The 22,925-nt window shown below is 51.4% G+C and overlaps 1 protein-coding gene across 1 annotated transcript; it reads right to left on the minus strand.

Annotated features, from left to right (window-relative positions):
- Positions 1-686: 686 nt before the first annotated feature.
- CRHR1 (corticotropin releasing hormone receptor 1) lies at positions 687-22,597 on the minus strand. Its single transcript, XM_057382851.1, has 13 exons — positions 22,553-22,597; positions 20,419-20,503; positions 10,596-10,715; positions 9,257-9,342; positions 8,193-8,299; positions 7,745-7,865; positions 7,112-7,265; positions 6,843-6,903; positions 5,429-5,501; positions 4,278-4,363; positions 1,738-1,873; positions 1,503-1,544; positions 687-846 (listed from the first exon to the last, which is right to left on the minus strand). Exons 1-13 carry the CDS (start codon positions 22,595-22,597, stop codon positions 706-708), a joined length of 1,257 nt encoding a protein of 418 aa, XP_057238834.1. The 3' UTR covers positions 687-705.
- Between the last annotated feature and the right edge of the window lie 328 nt (positions 22,598-22,925).

Consider the following 22,925-nt stretch of genomic DNA (forward strand, 5'->3'; position numbering starts at 1 on the left):
CAAGCACAGTCTGAGTGGCCGTTCAGGGCCCCCACAAGCTATCCCCAGCCTCTGCAGGGTTCCCTTCCCACTCCCACCYCACTGCTCTAAACCTTGGTGTCAAGATGAGGAATGACCTGATCAGACCAAGCAGTTATAGGACATCTGGAGACCCAGCAAAGAGCAGGGGAAGGACTCAAACCCAGCGGTATAAAAACCCAGCCACATGAAGCAATGTCTACAATCACTGCAGGGCTCTCCATCCATCCATCCCTGTCCAACACAAGTGACTCTGGCTCCTCTAGAGGGTTCCCCCTGCCAGCAGCATTCCAGCATGTGCTCCCTGGAAGGCTGACCAGCTTCCCAAGGGATTAGCCCCAGAAGCTGTCCAAGCAATGTCCTGGTGTCCTGTCACCTCAAAGCAGACAAACCCAGTCAAGGCAGTGACATTGGACATCAAGCCCAGGATGAAGCAGGCAGAAGGCTGCTGCAACCTCTCCAGTCTCCTCCAGCTCCTTCTGCCACGACAGCAGGTCACATCAGGGAGATGACCAAGCTGTCCTGTCCTGCAGGCCTGCCTAGCACGGGGGCAGGAGCTGTGCAGGTGCCCAAGGCTGAGTGAATTGGTGCCATCCCTGTGGGGCTGGGGCCACTGGCAATCCCTGGCCCTGTGCCCCCTTCCCCTTGGGGGAATGTCAGCTCCCGGAGCGGCCGCTGGGTCCCAGCTCAGACAGCTGTGGATTGCTTGATGCTGTGGAAGCTGACRCGGGTTGGGGAGGTGGGGATGGACATGGCCCTGGCCACGCGGGCACGGATGGAGTGCTTGTCCTGCCACCGGTGCCACCGCTTCCGGACCGCCGATCGCACCTGTGCCAGAGGGATCAGGGACATTTATTTGTCACGCAGAGACWGCTCAGAGGCACCAGCCATCCTTCTCCTCAGCCTTCCAGCCAAAAATGCATTAATAATATGTGATTCGGTAACAAAACAGGTTCATCATCTGGGGTAAACTTTCCTCAGCCAGCAAAGGTGTGGGAGTGTTTGGAGGAGGCAGAGGAGAGAGCTGCCCAAATAATTAGCCCCAGGATTCGCTTCTGCTCTCAGCTCCTTTGCTTTCTGCTGTTTGTGTTATGGGTGAGAGCCTGGAAGATGTCCTCATTCAAGTGCAATCCACATGTGTATGGGGTTCACCCTGGGCAAGGATTTCCCTGGGATGGGGAGGACTCTTGGCTCTGCTGCACCAAATCACACAGGTGCATCCTGAGAACATCTGTTCTTGGGGGTGGATTTTCCTCCTCCAAAGGAGGAGACAGACAGCAGCCATCTGGGCAAAATCTGGGACTGCAGATGTATCTGGGGCTGGAGGTGAAGCAGCAGCTCTGATCACCAAAGACCTTCAGATGGGGAATTAGGGACCAGCACCCTGCAAGCTCTGTGCAGTGGTAGAGCATCGGGTTGAACTTGTGTCTGCTTGTAAGGAAGAGTGTAGACCTCCCCAGAAAACCCCAGCCCCCTGTGCTCACCTCGCTGTTGAGGAAGCAGTAGAAGACAGAGACGAAGAAGCCCTGGAAGGAGAGAAGCAGCAGAGTCAGGGCCAGCAGGGACCCCCTGGCCAGGAGCTTTGGAGYAGCATCCAAAGGTTTGGGGACATCTGCTCTTGGGAGGGGGTGGAAGTGGGACAAGACATCAGCCAGGATGGACTCCTCCACATCCCTTGGTGAGGGGAATGGGCYAGAAGCCAGTGCTGAGGGCCATTACCTGGAAGGACTCCAGAAAGGAGTTGAAGTAGATGAAGACTATCCTGGAGATTTCATCCTCTCCCGGGTTGACAAAGAACAGCATGTAGGTGATCCCCAGCAAGGGCAGCAGCACCAGCGTGGCCTTGACTGCTTTCCTGGGGAGAAAACAGAGACCTAAGCTGCTATAGTGCAGCCCTGGGTACAAGGACTCTGCCAACCCCACTGCCAGCACTGGCACAGCTTGGACGGGTCTGCTGGGACTTGAAAACCCAAGGGTGACAGGGGGAGAATGGAGCCAAGCTGGGCTGTTTTCCAGGGCAATCCCCAAGGAGCTGGGCTTGTTTGAACACTGCTGGGCCCCTGCTCTGCTTCTCCATCCAGAAAAAAGCAGTGCAGAGAAGAGGCCTGACCTTGAGCTGGCGTGGAATGATTGCTTGGCTGATCTACAGCTCGACTAAAAAGGAATTAAGGAGTGTATAATAATTCACACCCTTCAATATGGGTTTATGAAAATCTTATCTCAGGTAATTAATTTGATATCTTGATGAGATTACAAATGCCATTTGTGAAAAGYCATAGTGCTAGTACAGAGAGTGCAAGAAAGACTGGAGCTTCTCTCATTCCTTTGGATCAGCAGATGAGAACAATGCCAAATCATCACTTTTTGCTTAAAGATGCTGTTAATGGACAGATTCCAACAGTAGATGAACACAGGGAAGGTCATCCCTGGAGGGTCTGAGCTGGGCAGGGAGCAGGTCTGGGACCTGTTTTGCACCTCTGACCTGGAGGAGAGAACAGTCCCTGACACAAATGGGCTGATGACATGGAGGAGAGTGAGGGAACCRAGGACAGGGGCTGGAAAATGACAGTACAGCACATTCACTGGTRTAGCTTGTCCAGGGGAGCAGCCATGGCAGCACAGGACACATCCACTTTTCCCCATCTAAGGTGAGCAGAAGCCCTCCAAGGCTGCCCCTTGCCTGCTTTAAGCAGGACTGCACAGTTTATAACTTACCAAGTTTTCCAAGTTTTCCTGTCCCACAGGATATTCCTGGGAAATGAAAATATTCTCCTACCCAAATGTGATAACCCCTCCTAAAATCAGGTAAATACTGAAAAACCAAACAACTCTCAAAATTGCTGACTGGGGCCAACCAGTCTTTCCCCAGAACCTTTATCTTTGCGTACCCCAAGCTGAACCCCTCACTCCAGTTCAATACTCTGAGATAAGGAAAACTGGCATTTCCTATTAAAAGAACCAGAATTTTTCCATTCTCAGCTGAAAAAGCCACCCTCCACCTCAAAACAGCTTCTCTTGACCTGGCACACAGCAAGATTCCCCAATTCCTGCCCACAAAAWGTGATCCAGACAGAAGCAGTGATGAAGCCCAAAGTGTCTTCTATTCCACATACTTTGGGGAGCTGCTCTGACCATGCACCTCTTATGCTGTCTGCAAAATATTCCCCAGCAGGCAAGAAAGGGTTAAATCTTCCTGTCTGGTGTTGTGGGAGCGCTGTCCTCTTCTTCACACAGAGGTGTTGGGGTGGCATTGATTCATCGCTCCTTCCTCAGCCTTTGCTGTGCTGTCAAGCAGTGATTTAATTCTCACCTCCATACCAGGATTTGCAGCTCCCAGCCTGGAGAGCTCATTAGGTCCCACCAAAACAGGCTTTTGCAAAGAGACTCAAATCCCAAGGGTTCACTCCAAAGGCGGAAACAGCCATCCACACTCTACAACACAAGGCACTCGCTGCCTGGAGAACAACCCCAGATTTACCGTGTCTCTGTCCTATGTTAGCTGAGTATTGTATTCCTATCATCTGCTTATGTTAGAGGAAAGTTAAACAACCCTTCTGTAACCATACATTAGTTGAGACTGCTCTGGTTTGTTTGGTGATGTTCCTCCCTTCAAGGACAATGGGAGGGAAAGGKWCAAGACACACACGGTTTTTTTTTTTTCCCTTCTGGGGAGGCTCGGGATCAGCGGTGGAAAAGAAGCTGCCTGCTCTCTATGAGACTGCTTTTTTTCTCCCTTTCTTTGGACTTGTTTTTCCTCGATTTTTTTTCATCATCTGAGAATTGGAGGATTTTTTCCCGTGGCACGACAGGCGAGAAAGATCCTTCAGTGAACCACCGGAGAGAGATTCTGTCCAACCCCTCTGGGGGCCCCGGAGGGGAAGCCACTCCCAGGAGGGAAGAGAAAGGCTTTGGGATCTAACAGCTGATTCCACAGGTTTTTCTTTCTGTTTTTATAATTTTAAATAAATAGTTTTTTTCCCCTTTTCTTTTCACTTTCCTCTCTGTGGAAAAGTTTGTCTCTGGGACCCGGTTGGGGAAAGGAGGCGGGGGGGAGGTTTGCTGGAACTTGGGAGTGTTTTGCTCCCATTTGAGTTCGTTCAAACCAGAACATTTTCCAAAGAGCATTTGAGGTGCTCTCAGGGGTCTCTCCAAGCTCCCAGCCCCTTGTTACCTGGCTAATGGGGSTGTTCCCACCCACACTGATCAAGGGGGAGCCCAGTTCCTAGGGTGGCTTCCTGCAGGGCTGCTCATGCTCTTACCTGTACTGGATTGTCTCCGACGTGGTTGAAGCTCGGAGCTTTGTCATGAGAATTCGGACAATGTTGAATAAAAAGATGAAGTTGATCTGCGAGGAACAGGGTCACTGGTTAGTGTCWGCTCCCCCAGCATTTCCTCCCATATCCTCAGCAATGGGGGGGGGGGGGAAATGGGGGAACCAGAGGAAATGGGAATGTTTCCTCTTGAACCTGATCTACTGCCTTCCATGCACCATGAGAGGACRTCTGCCTTGATTGTTTTTAAAACACTCGAAAATAAGATTTAGGAGTTTGGTCAAGGGATGAGGGCAGCAGGGCATGCCAGGAGATTGCCAAGGAAGGACAAGTGCTAGAGAAMGGGCTGGAGGTGAAAAAGTTGGAGAGAGAGGAAGAATCTAAGGTGGAGAGAGCTGCCATCATGTCCAGGATCTGCCTGGCTGCTCTCCTGGCTGCTGAATCACTAATGGGAATGGGAAGGCGTCCCTGGAGCTGAGCACAATTGACAGGAACTAGCAGTGGCCTGGCTGCCTGACAGTCTGGGAAGTGGGAAGCAGGATCAATTATTCCATCATGCTGGTGATTTTYACTCCCTTGAGTTTTCTCAGTGTTAGGCAAGGAGGAAAGAACAGTTTTGGCGTTTTTGTGAGTGGCTTTCCCCCTCCAAACACAGGTTGGATTCCCAGCTTGTGACCTGCCACCTCTGCTCTTCTTTGTCCCTCCCCAAAGGACAAAGCCCCATCAAACTGTGCAACCCTTGGCTGGAACACTGCTGCTCTGCCAGGAGCCAGGAACAGAGAGGTGGAATCAGGATCAGGGAATCGAGTCAAGGATCCCAGGCTTCTTCAAATGCTTGGSAAAGCATCCACCCACACCGTGCCAGGGCAGGGATGGAGGGACCTACTGATGCATGTGGGAGTCKGCTGATGGGACATTCCTGTCAGAGTGAGGTCTCCAGGCTCCTTCTGCAGCCCATCCCAAGCCCAAAATTGCTCAAGGGGCAGTTTGGGTGAGAGGTAGTGCTGCTGTGGAGCAGCAGAACCACCCCCAGCAGAAGGAAGATAAAGGAGGGGGTGAGACCCTGTACAGGAGCGGCTGTGTCCCACCTGCACACAGAAGGACTCTGAATTTGTCACACAAGGTCACTTCGCTCTTACCAGAAGCACCAGGATCATGGGGCCTTGGTAAATGTAGTCAGTATAAACTCCTGCTCGCTTCCCAAACCAGCACCTGCAAGGCAAGGACGAGCGGTGTCGGGGACAAGCGGTGGCAGGGACAGGAGGTGTCAGGGACCAGCCTGCCATGGGACTGACCTGGACTGACTGCTGTCCTTGCACAGTCTCTGTAAATCACTGTCTGTGCGGTGAAAGCACTAAAACTCAAACTGCTACAGCCACTGTGGAATAGYTTCCCTGGGAACTCAGTAAAAGGAGGTGCATGGGGGTTGTGGGGCTGCTTATGGRGGCCAGATGGACGTGAGAACTGCTYATTGCAGGACRATACTGGGGAGGRGACAGCCTGCTCACAAAGGAGRGGTGACTGTCCYGCTCTGCTCTGCAAGGGGACAGCTTTGGGCACCACAATATCAGAAAGATCTAAAGCCATTAGAGAGCATCCAGAGGAGGGACATGRGSATGSWGRSRKGKYKRSRGGKSYSSMGRGGMSMRRSKRRSRGCWSMKGGMAYSTKSARYKKKMASMKRGRRMRSWGRGGGCWGAGSKCAGMRSKSASYRSRGMYYSYMSCYMSKSCMSRRGSSWSKRKSRYMKGKSMMRGGSCYRSRGMSKGSSKRGRGSYSKSMSMGGKSSMWKKGGGATKKGRKMWGGGRWMRGKSKWWSSYCYWKMSSSYRSWGGSWSYKSSCASKSYCCMSRSKSMMYRGKSWMWGSYCYSAGSCYSSMRGAGCTCCAGGAGCWTTTGGACAGCGCTGCCAGGGATGCYCAGGGTGGGATTGYTGGGGGGTCTGGGCAGGGCTGGGGTGGCACTGGATGATCCTGGGGGTCCCTTCCAACTCAGGATGTTCCCTGATTTTCCAGTCTCACACACATAGGTCAAGGTCAGCTCTGTCCCCAGTGAYTCAGGTGTGTCCCTGTCCTGAGAGCACCTGGTTGGGGCTGTTCAGTCAGTGCTGGGKTGAGTAGCACGGGGATTCTGGAGTCAGCAAGGAAAACAGAGCGAGCTGCCCTCACCTCAACGGGCTCCTTTCAACTGCCCAGTCTGGGATGAACTCTCAGGTACCTGTTAAGACCTTCATTAGCACATGCCTGTGAAAATGGCTCAGCTGGATGTAATTTAGATCTCTGCTGGTTAAGTCCCAGCTCCTTTTAGCAAACCTATCACAGGAGATCTAGTTTAATCTTTTTTTCCCCCTTAAAAATCTTATTTGYCTTTTGAGGAGAAACAAGCAGGGGCAGGGCTGTAGGCAGGGCTCATGCTGCAGAGAGCTGAAAGATGTGATAAAAGAAAGAATGGAAGAATATGATCTTTTTTTCCTCCCTGACAGAGYCCCTGACATAACTGATTCCTGAGGATTTGGGATACAAAGAAGAATGGGGGATTACAGCAATCAGGCTCACTTCTCATTGTCGTAGTAAAGCTTCCCGATAGCCCAGGCGACGATGATGGGAAAGGGAATACCTGCAGGGAACACACAGGTGAGTCTCAGGGGTGCAACAGGGCTTTCTCMCACACAAACCACCCAGCAAGGTGATGCGTCCAGTCCATGCAAACCCCATCCTCCTGCTCCTGGCACCCTTCCACAGCTCTTTGTCCACGAGAAGAGCTGGAGCAGGGGATGGAGGGGGAACCCTGGGAGCTGCTGGGAGAGTGGAAGCCTGGCACTCACACCAGCCGATGCAGATGAACATCCACTTGCGCAGCTTGTCCGTGGAGTAGGTGAGCACGATGGCCGTGTGCAGGTAGCAGCCCTCGCCGAACATCCAGAAAAAATTGGTGACATGGAAGTAATTGTAGGCAGCAGTGACCAAGCGGCACCAAACCTGCCAGGAGATGGGCAGCCTGTCCAGCKCTGTCACCGTGGTGAAACCAACACACAGAGCAGCACAGACCCTGGCAGAGCACTCAAACCCGTGCTTCCTATACAGCTGGGCTGTGCTCCAGACACCAGCCAGCCCTATTTACCCCCTGAAATTGTTAATGTAGCCACATCTTACTGGCTTCAAACTGAAAGAGAGTAGGTTTAGGGAAGAAATTCTTCCTTGTGAGGGGGTGAGGCTCTGGCACAGGATGCCCAGAAGAGCTGTGGCTGCCTCATCCCTGGAAGTGTCCAAGGCCAGGTTGGACAGGGTTTGGAGCACCCTGGGATAGTGAAGGTGTYCCTGCCCATGGCAGGGAGGTTGGAATTAAATGAYCCTAAGGCYCATTTCAGACCCAAACCACTTTGTGGTTCTATGATCTGCAAGGTCCCCATAGCCCCCACTGTTCAGGACTGGGCTCAGCCCAGCAGAGCTGCACCTACCACGTTGCTCTCGTGCACCTCTGGGCTCATGGTGAGCTGCACCACGAACCATGTGGCATTGCGTAGGATGAAGGCTGTGATCAGGTTCCAGTGGATGATGTTCCTCAGGCACCGGATGCTCCTGGAGAGGGGTGGAACAAGGCACCATCAGAGCAGGGGGACTGTGGAGATGAGTGTCTCTGTTGGGACCCCAAGGGTGACCTGCTAGGACCACACCCTGGGTGAGATGGGCACGGCAGGAGGTGGAAGGCACCAAGGAGGACCCTCTGCRTCCATAATCAGGTGCTTTAAAAAAGCAGCAGAAGAAAAACAACCCTGAGACGGGCAGGATCCCTCCAGCCTGGAGAGCAGTGACTGTGGGGCAGGAAATGGCAAAGTACAGGGGCTGGGTCYGTTTCTGCCTGAGATGACCTCGCAGAGACATCTGGGCAGCAGGTTGGTCACTCACCGCAGGCGCATGAAGAGGACAAAGGCCACRAGGAGGGCCCCCAGCGAGACGCAGTGGCCCAGGTAGTTGATGATAACGGCGATGTGGTAGTGCAGCTTGCTCTTCTTCTAGGGGGGGAACGGGCAGGGCRTCAGCAGCAGCTCTGGKRCTAGCACAAAGCCAACTCTGGCAGSTGCGCCACAAATTCTGGTCCCTTTTTCAGGGAGCAATTGGAACCCACCCTGGGACAGGACAGTGGGAATGGAGGGAGATGGGGCTGATGTGAGAAGGAGAGGCACCATCCCACTTGCACCAGGGCAGCTCACAGGACAGCTCAGTGCTGGGACATCCCAACCCATCCCCAAACCTCTGGGCAAATCCTGCTGGAATTCAGCTGAACTCACTGGAATTTTAGGTCTCAGTTCATCCCCCATTGCCCTGGGGGCAGCTGAGAGGCTGAGATGAATTTGGGCAGAGGGAAGGTGTGAGTGATAATTGAATTAATTGATCACTCCTGTTGTTAGGCACTCACCCAACCTGTGAATTAGCAATTAAGTGAGTGAGAAAACCATTCCTGGCAAGAGATATCAGCATCTTAAATACCAGAGGTGATATCAACTGCAAATGAAATATTTCTTCTCCTTTGCTTCTAGGGGTGGCTCAACCTGCTCAGGGGCTTGTAATTCTTGAACCCCATTTTTTTATCTCCTTCAGCTCCCTAAGTATCTCCTTTATTTCMCTGCCAGCAGGCAGCAGGGAAGGAYRGGGTTTTCACTGAGTGTTGTGTCAGGAGGGAGYTGCAGCAGAGTGACAGGGCTGATCTGTACCCAGAGGCCCTGGGGATGTCACACTGCCGATCCTCTTGGATTTTWAATGGGGATGGAAACAGGCGTGGCTTTATTTCTGATGGGAAATAAAAATGCAAATCAGGAAGGGGGTCTGTAATTTCGACATGCAGCTTTATCACTGCACGCTCAGCCCTCAGCTGCCACGGGCTGCTCCTGCCCTGGGTACTGCTGCCTTTCAAAACCCTATTATCTGCCCTTCAGCCCCTGCCAAGAGCACGGGAGCTCCCAAGCTCCTACCTCTTCGCTGAGGATCTCCTGGCACTGGGAGTAGTTGACACGTGCAGCCCAGCTCCCGTTAGCTAGGCATTCCCTGTACCCATTATCTGAAAGAGAGAATGCCCACCCAAGGGTTAACAGAGCTAGGCATTCCCTGTACCCATTATCTGAAAGAGAGAATGCCCACCCAGGGGTTAACAGAGCTAGGCATTCCCTGTACCCATTATCTGAAAGAGAGAATGCCCACCCARGGGTTAACAGAGCTAGGCATTCCCTGTACCCATTATCTGAAAGAGAGAATGCCCACCCAAGGGTTAACAGAGCACGGATGGGCACGGGCATATGACCTGGCTGTCACTGATGCAGGACACTAGCACCAGGCCAGCAACATCTTCTGCTTCCAAGGYGGCTCAGTGGCTGCCTTGGTCACAATCGCAGAGCCAAAATCCTTGGAATATTTCAAATGTGCTCAGGAGCTTTGGGTCGGCATCAGCTCTGCTCTCAACACCGGGGCCCTGCACCTCCCCACAGCACACAGGGATGCAGTGGAAGCAGCACCAGTTAGACGCTTCTTCCCTTTCTCTCTGCTGTTTGCTTGGGTGATCATGTACCATCCCAGGAYGTCTGCTGAGATGGCAGCATGAAGTTTTACTTCTCTTTCTCAATTAGGAGCTTTTTTTGCCTTCCAGCGTGGACAGTGGGTGGCATGGCTAATTGGGAAGGAATGGCCACCRTGCTCCAGAGGGTCTGTGAGGAGTGTCAGCTGTGGGGTGGAAGACAGTGAGCTTTGTCGGGGTGATGGGGTGAGAAGGGCTCGGAGACAGGCTCACGTCAGGATTAATGCAGAGAAACTCCTGCAGCAGCACAGGAGGCACTGTAAAGCAGGAGCTGTGTCTCTGTCATCCTCCACAGCTTCAAGAATATGCAGGATGGAAAAATTATGTTTTTTGTGGGAAGCAAGGTGTTTATTCCATCAAAAACAGCACTTGGGTGGTCAGAAACTCCACCTTGTGCTAGGAATGGCTTTGGACACTTTTGTTTCTATGTCGCTTCTCCTCTGCTCCCATCATGTCACTGGCAGTGACAGTCCAGCTACCTATGCCAGGAGGGGACAAGGTTCAAGGTSCCCCAGTCCTTGTTCAGACCCCTGTGCCACCTCCAAAGGCAGGGCAGGATGGCTCCTCTGCCTTTGTCCCCAAGATGGGGACATCAGCCCTTTCCTCCTCCCAGGAGGATCTGCTTATGAAGCTGCTGCTCTGGGGGAACTGGGCCCCGAGGCACTGTTTTCTGTCTGGTTGCTGAGCTTTGTTGCCAGCACTTGTCACTTGTCCCGCCTGTCCCAGCAGCACTGTCCCCTTACTGGTGGTGTTGTAGCGCACGCCRTAGAAGAACTCGGGGCAGGGCCGGGCCACCAGCTGTCCCCCTGCGCTCCGTGGCCAGCACGTGCCGATCAGATCCACCGAGGCATTGCACTGGGGACCTGCAGGGACRGAGGGCACGAGTTAGCAGAGGCCTGCGGGCTACCATGAACAGCTTCCAGGCTGCTGAAAGTCAGGGTCTGCCTGGAGAGCTGATGGGTCACCGCAAGCTCAGTGCCCCTCATGGCAGACACCAAATGGGGCTGTGCAGAGTCCCAAGGGCTGGTTGAGCCATCCTGGTCATGACCATTACTCTGCTCCTGTCTAAACTACTGGGCTAAGCCCAGTTCTGGTAAAAGCCTGGTTTTAAACCTGGCTTCCAAGTCCACTTGGGGATCCCTGGCTCTGGTCTGCCAGCCCTAGCCCTTCCTTCAGCCATGACTTTGGCATCCAGCCCCACAACAGGCAATAAGACAGACTTTCTCTTCCTCAGTGCTGTGTCCAGTCTGGTTCTGAGCCCCTCCAAAAATCTCACCCCTCCTGGCTGCAAAGTCTCCTTCCCAGCCATTCCTGTTGGTCTCTTCCAGTCTTTCCCAGGTAGAAAACTCCAAAGTTGCTGCTGCTCTTTCAGATTTCAAGGACTCGTGTGTTTTTCCCAGCTACACAAGTGTGCTAACGTAGGCATTAGGTAGGCCAGATTGCAGGMTTTTTTCAGTATAATTTGTGCATATTTAGAACGACATGTACTGTAGCTAAATATGTCCCTGCTCCATCTCACAGTGAGGTGGGAAGAACAATGGCTGCAATATCCACATACTACAGTCCAAGACAAGCAGCAGATGCATGAGCAGGAGGTGCTGGAAGGGGCAGAGAGCAGTCCAAACCACTCCAAGGTACCAGAGATGTTTGTTCTGCTGACACAGAGACAGAAATTGACACTTYCTAAGACAAAACACCCCATTTCACAGCTCCTTGGGTGCAAGAACACAGTGTTTCCTCTCCCCTCAGATTCGTGGTTGTTATTTGACTGCCTTTCCCAAAAATTCCTCTGCTTAGAGCTGGCTAAAGAGTGACCAAAGGAGAAAAAAAGCAAAATATTGTTACTAGGATGATGAAGCTTTTTATGGAGCAATATTTTTTTCATTGATTATCTGAAAAATTGGCTCCTTGTTATTTTGGGATGTTCTCAGAGCAAATTTTCAGGGCTTTTTGTGTCTTCTTCAAACATCTTAGCAAGAGAAAACAGCTTCCAAGCATGTGAGCTGGGGAAGCATCAGAGCATGGTAAGTGTTACCTTCTGCATCCCATAGCTTGTAGGGAGAAATTAATTTTAACAATGACCTTTGCTTTTAGCTTTGCTAATGCGTAGGGTTGCTGTGGCAACCTTCCCTTTAAGTTAACTGTTTTAAACCTGAATTTTGCAGGAAACAAGGTGCCTTTAATCACRTGTGTGTTTGTGCCTTCCTGCATCCATTTGAATTTATTGATCTCCTTCGTTGTTTTGACCCAAATTTGACAGAGAAATAGAAGGTCACAATTAAAAATTTTATGATAACATTCATCCATRTAAATAAAAACCAAGCAGTAATTACTTGAACTAAGGACAAAAYTAAATTGCAAGTGCTCTCCCTGTTAGCTACCCGGGTGAGAAGCTGCGTGAATGTCTRCAACAGGAAAAGCTTCACTTGGAACAACGCAGCACAGGAAAATGTGCACYGTGCTAATGCCCACGGCAGCTCATGCAGCTGGGACTGGAGGGGCTGAGCACAAACTCCAATTTCTCTGCATCCTCTTGTGCCTCAGTTTCCCTCCTGCATTCCAGGGGCTGTGCTGRGGGATGGGCAGAGATTGCTCAGGGAGGACTAACAGGGAGAGTGAGTTAAAAGTCAGCAGGGTCAGAGTGCAACAAYGATGATACTCTACACCAGTAAAACAAACCCACAGCAGTGCCATTAATAATCAGACCCAGGAGAGATTTGTGGAAATGATGTGGCCAGGCAGGGGTGCATCATTCTGTGATAGGTCTGCTCAAGGCTGCATTTAATTTCTGCCCCTTTCTCCAAGGCACTGGCTGTGATGCTGTTTGGCACTACTGGTGGAGCACAAAGCCATCCCACCAGACACCAAACCCAGTTTGTCCCACCACAGGGAATCACAGCAGCATCATCAGGATTCAGTGCTCATCCCCTGGGTCAGGGTGCTGATATGGGGTGGCATTTGGGTCTGGGACTGCAGCTGGGTGAGCAGAGGCTCAGCCAGGCTGTCAGATGCTCCTGGACATCAACCTGTGCTTCACACCCATGCTGCCACCAGCAGCATTTGGTGCTCTTTTCCACCATATTTTAATCTAGTGAGTGGCTGTAATGTTTTTCCCAGGCTCACACTGAGAGAGGCTTGATGAGAAAAGCTGCAGAAAACAGATGCTGCTCTTACTGGTCTCTCCAGCATACAGAAGAAAAAACCCCTTCTGATGGGGAAGGGATAAGTAAAAGGGTGAAGACAAAACGTTCTGTGAGGGCTCCAACAACCCCTTTGCCCAGCACAACCCTGTGTTCCAGCTCCTCCCCAGTGGCACCTGGCCCCCAGCATTTAGAGCACTGTTGAGCATGGAAATGATTTGAATCAGTGCTAAACGCTTCCCTGCCTGCTCAGCRGCCCATCCATGTTTGCAGGGGAATTATTCTCCAGGTTCTGCACATGTGCTCTGGTTTCTCAGCTCCCTTGGCTGCATGGCTTTGGTGTTTGCAGATCTGCACCAAGAAAGGTCAGTGAATTTCCTACCTGCACTCAATCCCCCTGATTTTGCCTCTTCCCACACAGAAACATGGCATTTGGAGGAGGAAGGAGCGGGCCCTGCTTTGAGACAGGGAATGTGGCACAGGGGAGGTCACTCCAGTCCCTTCTCACCCTACTGCCTTTGGGTTGTGCTGCTCTGAAGCAATAGAAAGCATTTACTTTCTTCTGAAGAAAAAAGTAACTGTGCAGGGACTTACACTGAGACAACTACATCACAATAACTGTCTCAGGATAATTGTAGCAATATCCCATCTGTTTCTATAAAACCTCCTTCTCCAGCCTGCTCCCACCACTCACAGAGGCCTCCAAGATGGYTCTGAGCTAAAGCCACAGAACCGTGTGAAACCTGGCAGGGTAAAGCTCCCCACTCCCAGCTAATCTGAAAATTATTTTGAGCAAATTTAAAGAGGATGGAGCATGTTTATCCTGGTCCAGCAGTACCAAACATGCTGCCACRGTGCTCCTGAGCTGGTGCCAGGAGGTCTGAAGTGTTGTCATATCATCAAGCCATTGCTGGGATGCTATGAAGAGGAGTAAAGCAAAGGTTGTGCTGATATAACTGTGCTGGTAAACACATCCTGCTCTACACTGGATGCAGACACTACTCTGAAGGGTGCAAGGGTGAAGCCTCTCTCCCCTTTTGCAGTGCAAAGGGGTCAGGAGAGATGATGATGGACATCTGATTTACAGGCTCATTCCCATGGCTGGGAGTGATGGGGTTGTTTATCTAAGGTCAAGAGGCTGGGTAAAAGCTATCAAATCCTATCACTACCTGTCCTGAGCTCTTATTCAACCACAGTTCYCTCTGTCCAGCACTGATGTCCTCTGTGACTGCATTGCTGCTGCAGCCTCGAGCCTCTGGCTCCCTTAGAGTGTTTCCTGTGTCTCTGCTGCAACATTTTCATTTGGCAATCAGGGCTTCATCACCACATCTAATCAAAACAAATCTCACTGTGATGCCTGATGCATCAACTGCAGCCACAAAAAGCACAAAAAGCTCTTTGTCCCTCCCAGGCAGCTCCACCACAGTGGTGAAGCAGAAAGCCATTTCATATCTTTTTGCCCCAAAATGAGGGCCTTTGGGGGAGTCTTTTACTTCAARGTGCTGGTGTGCCAGGGAGGGGTGKCTGGGTGGAGATGGGAGCCACTCAGATGTTAAAAGCTTGAGTAGCACCTTGAGGCATTGAGGGAAATGGCACTGGGGGACAAGTTAAGTAAACGTGGTGTAGAAATTGGGGTGGTGGAGCTGTTTGCCTTCCCTCTGAGCAGGGGCTGGTGCTCAGGCTGGCTGGGAGCAGCTGTGGCTGCCTCAAAGTAGATCCTTGCTCCAAGCAGATCCTTGCTCCAAGGATCTACACCCTACCTCCAGCACTGCTTTCAGTGGCCTTTGGTGCCTCTATGTACCTCTGTAAGATTCCAGTCCTTAAAAAATCCCCAGCAATCCTCCCAAGCATTCAAGTTCCATGATCCTCGATGTAAAATAATTACCCAGGATAATCAAGCGTTATCATAGCTATGTAATGAATTTTTGGCTTGTTGCTATTCACCATCACTGACTGTCCCCTTGGGTCTTTGCTGCTGCTCTGGAATAAATAAAATGCACCAAATGTGCCTTGTGCTGTTGGTATCTGATGCATCTGCTCCATGTTGTCACTTAAGAATATCCATGTACAGCTTTACAGCATATATATATACATATATATACATATCATGGATTGTGTTTGGGGCTTATCCTGTTCTCCTGACATGACCTATTGTCCTCGTTTTGCTCGGTCTGGTTATTTGGTGGTGGGGGGATGGGACCAAGAAACCACAAAAATGGCTCCTGTGACAAAGTTCTAGAAGCTTTCTCCTTCTTCTCCAACAAAAGGAGCCCTGCCCCTTGTGTTTTAGAGCCAATCCATTGTGGCTCTGAGGTTGGTGGACAGGCTGCTGGTCAGGCCTGGGCCAATTGCACATGCTAGTTACACCTCTGTGATGACGAATGGTCTTGTACTTCAGAAGAATTCAAAACAAGCTAGTTTGCAGCCGCCATTTAGTTTTTAGGTTGTTAGTGTCATGCACTGGGGGAGGACAGAGGAGAAGGGTGAGGAGATGTAAGAAAAAAAAGGAGACCCAAGATCACAGTGAGGAGAAAATAGGTMCTGTTGCTGTGGTTCTCGAACATGGAGAAAACAAGCTGTTCTTGAAATGACTATTTTTTCAATGAGAGACCTCTTCTGTATAGAAAATAGAGGCCCTGCACCCAAGATAAAAACCTGGCCTTTGAGGACTGAACGGATCATAAGCCAAAAAGGGGGAAGAGGCTTGGCTCCCCTCACGTCTGAAGTGAGTTGATGCTCAGAAGAAATTGTGTTCTGCGGAGGAAGAGGTGGTCCTCCCCCCCACACCTGAAGCGAGTTGATGCTTAGAACAAGCTGTGTTCTGCCAGGAGATTTGAGAGAGTGACCTTGGTCTGAGAAAAAGCAGCCGGCCATSTAGGACTGTTTTCCTTTCTCCCAGGAGGTAAAGAAAAAGAATCCCATGCCATCAGCAGTTATACACTGACTGTTTCTTGGGAAAAGAACTTCCACAGCTTGGAGCTGTAAGGACTCTTCTCCTATGATGCTGTACAATAACCGTAATGAGTASTTTGATCTATGTTAAAACTTTCATCCCCTGCCTCTCTTGCACATGGGATGGCATGGAGGGTGAGGAAAGGCGACCTGGGAGAGGTTCGCAGAAAGAATATCAGRTGTCTTAAAATGTCCGTTTTTATTTCTCCTCCCTGTAAATTTTTCCCTATCTCTGTTCCCCTCCCYGATGCAGTAGTTTTTTAGTAGYTTTTAGTAATACATCTATTTTGCAACTTAAGTTATTGAGCCTGTCTGGCCATTTTCTGGAGCATATAYGTATTTTTCTCTTAATTATGTTATCTTATCTAAAAGCCATAAATTTTAGTRTKAATTGGGCTTTTGCTCTCCCTTCTGSCTCTCCACTGGAGGGGGGAAGGAACRTYGYTGGGTGCTTTGGCTTTYGGCCAAGTTCAAACCACRACACCTATGGAGTGTTTTGGAGTTGTGCTCTAAGCGAGGATGGAAGGAAGTGGTTTATTCCCTGGGGTTGGCTGGGATTTGGTGGTGGGTGAGTGAAGCATTGCAATCCCTCCCTGGCAGAATTTTCCCAGCAGAGCCTTCTAGTTTGGCTTCAACAGAGCAGAGTCTCTGGCAGAGACTCCACTGCATCCAGTCCAAAGTATAGTTTAACTGCTGTAGCTGCTCCTCACACTGGGATGTGCCAGGACACGGGTTCCTATTGCAAAACCTCATCATCTTCCCTCGTCCACTACAATAAAATTTTTGAGTATYAGTGAGTTGCCACTGAGATCCCTGTTTCCCAGATGATGTTGCAGAATGGTTTTATTGACACCAGTATATAGTTAAACCACAAGAATTTTTCATAGGGAGGAGTGTTTTGTTTCCCAAACCTGCCTGGTACCATGTCTTTCCCTCAAGTCCCTGCCAAGACTCATTGCTGCATCTTTAACCCCTGCTCAGTTCCTTTATTAATACTTCTGCTTCGGTGGGAGAGATGCCAATGAGACTGAAGGGAAAAAGAGCTGCTGATGTTAATTTGACCTTTATGAATTTAAATTCCAGACTCACCCCAGGGGAGTCAGTGAGTGAATGAAGGAGCAGTGGCATGAGGAAAAGGCTCTTGGTCAAATTGTCACCCACTGTGAAAGGTGTTACCAAACCTGTCTGCTAGTGCCTGTGATGAATACATTCTCATCACTCACTGCTTCTCAGCCCCAGGACTTTGCTGTATCTGGAACAATTAGATTTGCCTTAATGCAAAGCTATGCTTCCTTTCCCCCTTGAAAAAACCCTTCAGTTAAATACCCCAATACATTTCTTCTTTTCTGCTCAGCTTTGGTGTAATTTTCCTTTGCTTTAGGTGAACTGGCCCTAGCAGAAAACATTTCTTTCCTGACAGGGAATTTTTTTCTGTGTTCCACTCTCTCTCCTGAGCACAGACATGGGATTGAGGATAAGAATTCATTGTGATAACAAGCTTAAAGGAGTGGATTGTGCAACCAGGACCACAGGACAATGTGAGCAACTGGGTGGCAACTCCTTGGGCTGATCCAGGCTTGAGCTTGCTCCGAGCTCGCTCTGCTCGAATGCTTTCTGCTGAGTGGCTTTGGAAAAGCCTCATTATTAATTAGAAAGAGGCTTTACCATCTGCTCAGATTCCCTCTTCCTTCCCCAGAGAAGCAGTGCTGCAGGTGCAGGGGATGCCTTGTCCCAGTGGATGAAATGATCTTGTCCCTCCCTGATGGACTYTGTGGCAGGGCGAGAAGCAGCTGCACACAGACCCCAGGGAGTTGAAATAATCAGCCAGAGAAATCCATGGTCTGAGTCAGTTCATGGGCTGGGAGCCCCTGGGGCAGCATCTACTCACGCTGGACAAGGGATACTGATTCTCCTTGCACTCCTTTTCAAGCCKAATCTGAGACTTTGTTGCCTTTCAGATGTTTGGGGGTGCAGCTGACCTGACTGCCTGAATGCACCACGTTGACCTCAAGTCCAGCCTGATATTCCTTCTTCACTGCTCCTGAGGGAGGCAGCTTTCTGACAGCATCCAGCTCTGCCCCTGTGTCCCAGTCCCAGCCAAAATCAGGTGCTGAGCAAGAGGAATTTTTGATGGGTACCTAAACTAGCAAGTTRGAGCAGCACACACACAGTGCAAAGAGCCTGAATCCCCAAGTGTACCACCGTGTGCTGGGCACTTGAAGGAAGGTGACAAGGGGGCAGGAAAGGAGAACTCTGTGAGGCTCAGTGCTCCATGTCCTGGGATGAGAATTTGCACCCCCTGAGGCTGCAGAGCATCACCCCAGTGTGCCTCCACCTCACTGCTGCTGCAGAGACCTTGCCAGCTCAGTGTACATGTCTAGAGAGTGCTGGCACCCGGTGGCATCACWGTCCAGCCACACATCCTCCCTAAAACTGAGAGATTGGGGACTGGTGACCCAGGAGAGGAGGAGAGCCCTTGCTGGGCTGCGTTTCAGAGGGATGCTACACATGAGGCTGTGCTTCTCTGTGCATCCAGCAGAGCCCTGCTGAGCTCTGCACTGGGGGACCACTGGGCTCATGTTATCAGCACGTGCCATTTCCCCAGACATTTCCCATGTTGTGAAGGCATTAACAAATTAAGTCTCAGGGCCCTGCTGCAATCCTCATTAGCATCATCCTAACAACTCTCCATGTTAAATAGCCTCTAAACAAAGTTTCCAGTTTAGTAAATATTCCTCCATAGGAATCATTGCCTCTATCAGGCAGGGCCTAAATGGACCCCAAGGACCAGAGCTGGCACTGCTGTCTGCTTCCCAAGCAGACATAAGACAAGGAGTTTCATATCTACCTCTTGTTCTAAGCCCCCTTCTCCAGCTGGAAGTGGCTCTCAATGTGCCAGCCCCATCCTAAATTAATGAGTTGCTCAGGAATTGCAGSCTGGATGTGTGGAGGCAAGGGACCATTTACAAATCTGAAGCGTCATGTTCTCCCCTCTTCCAGGGAGATGAACACAGAGGTGCACTAAATTCTGCTTGGAATCACACTGATAAATCCCCACTGAGCAAAGCCCAGTCCTTGCAGAAAGCAGCAGAAAGTGCTTGAGGATGGTGGTAATTCCAGGGCAATCCATCAGCAAACCACAGCAGAAATTCTCCCTTTCTGACCTCTCCCCAGGGCTTGAAAAGTTCCAGCAGCGGATGGAAAAGGCCATGAGCGGGGCATGAGTATTCTCTGGGACCTGCCTGCTGCCCTGGGGCAGGATTTATCACAGCTTAACACRGCCAAGGACAGGTCCTCACCAAGCAGAGTGATGAAACCTTCAGGGAGCAAAACACACGAGCGATGAGCAGGTCTCTTGTCTGACCAGACATCCACGCACTGTCATTCCACAGCCAACTTTGCTGTCCCCTGGCTTTATGCCTCCACCTCTGGGGCTTGGGATGCTTCTTGCAGGGCCGTGGTAACCTGGCTTTGACCAGGCACGGTATCAGCTGGTGCTGAGATGGGATTGGTTAAGAAGGAGCTGTTAATGCTGCTGTTAATGGGTGGTGGGCAGCCATCCTTCAGCTCTGGGTCCTGTGGCCATCTGTCAGTGCCCAGTCCTGTGGCCATCCATCATCCTCATGGAGAGTTCCTTGGTGCCCGCTCTGATCCTCATTCAGTCAAGGAAAACCAGCACTGTAGCAGCCCAGAAGGGGAGGTCTTTTCTCCTTGTCCTCGTGAGTTCCACTCCCTCTCACACTTCTCCCCCAAAACCTGTCACTGAACCAGACCTGTCACTGCTGAGGTGACATCCAAGTCACATCCTGAATGTAGGCTAAAAGCCAGTTTTGGCACAAGCCCTGACCTGATTTGATCAAACCCATGTACAGTGGTGAGAAGGAGTGGGCTGTCCATGACCCTGCTGCTCCCACCCACAGYGCTGAGCCAGCCTTGGCCATAGCCATGTCCCCAGAAGCTCTTTGTGACTGGTGGCCTCCCAAAGTGCTCAATGGCATCTGTGTAGGAGTGCTGGGGGATGGACATTGGCCGAGCCCTGAACCAAGGTGGACACACTGCACTGGTGACGTGGTCTTCACAAGAAGTAAAAACCTCCAGTTATCAGCCCTGGGCAKGGCAGGGGGATGGTAAAGGAAGGTGGACATAGGGGACAAAGGTCCTGGTGTCCCTGGGCAGAGAACAGGTAGCCAGCCCTGATGTCTCTTTGTCCACCTCCTCCTCTGCCCAACAGACATTTATTTTTCTCTATTTTCATCCCTTCTGAGATCTGCACCTTCTCTCTGTCTGCCTCCACTGCAACCCTGCAAGGAGGCTGCAGCTACAACAGCATAAGCACAGGGCTGTGATGCAGCCTCCACAGATCCCACCTCCCCAAAAAGGACTCATGGAGCAGCAGATGAGCCCAGAGACAGCTCTGACAGCCTCTCCCAAGGCCTGGATGCCCATGGAGTGGCTGGGTCCAGGGCACACTCACCAGTATGGTTGGTGATGGGCAGCAGGCTCTCACAGTACTGCTCCTGGATGGAGGCTGTCACCGGGCTGTCCCACASGAGGAGYGCCTGCAGCAGGAGAGAGCAGACAYGGGYRGGGTTACACGTGCAATGTGCTGCTTCCCTGCCCCACATCCCTCCTTGGGTCAGCTCTGAGCTTGCCCGTGTCTCGGTGGGTGCCACCCCCAAAGCTGCACTGTGGACACATGCCCGTTTTCAGGATGGTTTCCCAAGGAGACTGTGCTTATCCAAGCCCGAGGCTGGGGGACTGCTCTGTTTCCCACCCACTGATCTCTCCTTCCTTGAACACCCTCTCCACAAACCCTCCTGCAGCCCTTGCTGAATCGTGGGACCTCTGCTATTTAGCATTTTAATCAACAATTTTGGGTTTAGCATCTTTGAATCCTGAGAGCAGACAGRGGAAACATGATGAGGCTGACACCACGCTCAGATTTTCAATCCCTTATTGAAATMGCAGCTTTGTAAGCTGTCAGTGGGAAGATRTTCACACAYRTCCTTAAGGAGATCTGATCCATAGRCAACTGGATCTGGCTAMAGCCTTCTTTTCAGGAGAATTGTCAGCAAACACCAACATTCCCATTGAGTTGGAAAGCACTGACCAGGATTTACCCAGCTCTGCTAAAACACTGCATGAGGAGCTATTTTTGAAAAATGATTATTGAATTATCGTGCCTTTGCAGGAGTTTGGGGAAGCTAAAAGTGAGAAAGGCAATTGCCAGGATGAAGGGATTKCAAGGATGGAAGAGGGATGGTGCTGTTGGTCCCAGGGCTCATGGGGATGMCAGATGATGGAAGGAGGGGACCTGATATTTTGTAGGACACAGAGCAGCTGCCTAATCTTTTCTCCAGTTCAGAGAAGGGTGGCATAGGCTCATCCCCTCTGTTCCAGGGACCAGCATGAAGGRTGGATGAGGCTCAGCTCTGCTTCTTTGACCCTCAACAACTGACCAAACCCTTGCAGAAATGTCACTGACTAAATGGCAGAGCTGTGCCCCAAAATACACTACACACAGTCCCGTGGGAACCAGTGCTGAGCCTGAAGGCAGGAAGGGCTGCACCTCCCCTGCTTGCAGGCAGGCTCCCAGCTCCTCAGGGACAGCCACCTCTGGCCTTACCAGTCAGCAGGGCTGATTTTACTGCCTGACCCCTCTTCCTGAGTGCCATTTACCACCCAAACTGCTCTGAGCACAAAGCTCTTCCTCTTGCCCTTGAGATGTAGAAACTCTGCTCTTGCTGGCACACCTAGCCATCCCCACGCCTTACCAAGGCATTAGCACAATTTATTCAGACACAGAGACAAGCTCAGCACCCACTTGCTCTTTTCCAAGCAACTCTTTACTAGCTTGGGAAGCTGGTATTGACAGCAAGAGAGATGTCAGGCAGACGTATAAATGGAGCTGAGAATAGCTCCCTTGTTTTGACTGCTCCAGATGGCACAGGGGATCCGGCAGCTCCGCCCTGCCCTGGCGCAGGCGCTGCTCAGAGCTCCTGGGTGCTGGTCCTGCAGGARCCCAGCACCTCCTGAGGCTCCTTTCAGACAGCTGACACCATCCAAACTCCAGGCAGGGAGGAATCAAATTGCAGGGGGTTTGCTCCCCTCTGTGCTGATGCCCACAGCTGGTGCCCACCAGACCTGGTGGCTCTTGGCATGGGCAGTGGGGACAGAAGGGTTCTGCCCAAAAGGGGCTGGGATGGTTTGTCTATACCTGAACAGGCTTTCAAGTGTTAATTGGATGTGTTTCTCCCAATTCTAGCCTGCTGCAGCCTGGCAGTGCCCATTCTCCTTCCAGAGAGAGGTCTTGGCACTGAGCAGCACACGGATCAAGCTGCAGCCAGARTGGGGTGTGGATGGAGCAGTCACTGCCTCTTTGCAGGCTTTGCAAATGAGCTGAACAGCCAKAGAAGGAAGAGAGAAAGGGGAAAAAAGGCATCCCCTAAACACAACTAATGCTAAGAGCTTTTTTTACCAGGAGTCTTTTCTCACTGCAGTGTGGCCAAAGCTCTTGACAGAGGTTTTGTCCCACTCCTGTCAGCCTTTCGAGGGGAATAAGCAGGGGGAGGTGGCAGCTGCAGGGGATTTGCCCCAGGCAAAAACACCCTGATCTGGCACTTGCAGGTSGCTGTCTCGTCTGTTTTGCTCATTGTGGATTACTGCAACCCCTCCCCACGTTTTTAGCAGAGAGAACAGGTCAGAGTGCCATCCTTGAAGCGCTTCTCGTGCCAGAGCATCGCTGCCGTAAGATGCCACATGGTGCCCAGCAGGGCCTGGGCTGGCTGCCCTGGAGCCAAGCTCACCTCAAGAGCCCCGACACGGCAGTGGGTCGAGCCTGGGCCAGAGAGGGGCCGTGTTCCTCCGTCCTCACACAGGATATGGCAGATACCGCTCTGCAGGCAGGAACACCTCCATGACCCTGTCAGCCTGCCAAAGCCCGCAGAGCCTCAGCTGAGCACTCAGCTGCCCGGGAAGGAA

The sequence above is a fragment of the Malurus melanocephalus genome, unplaced genomic scaffold (genome assembly GCF_030028575.1).
Source record: "Malurus melanocephalus ecotype Western Australia unplaced genomic scaffold, MMel_1.1 scaffold_589, whole genome shotgun sequence".
Taxonomy (NCBI): domain Eukaryota; kingdom Metazoa; phylum Chordata; class Aves; order Passeriformes; family Maluridae; genus Malurus; species Malurus melanocephalus.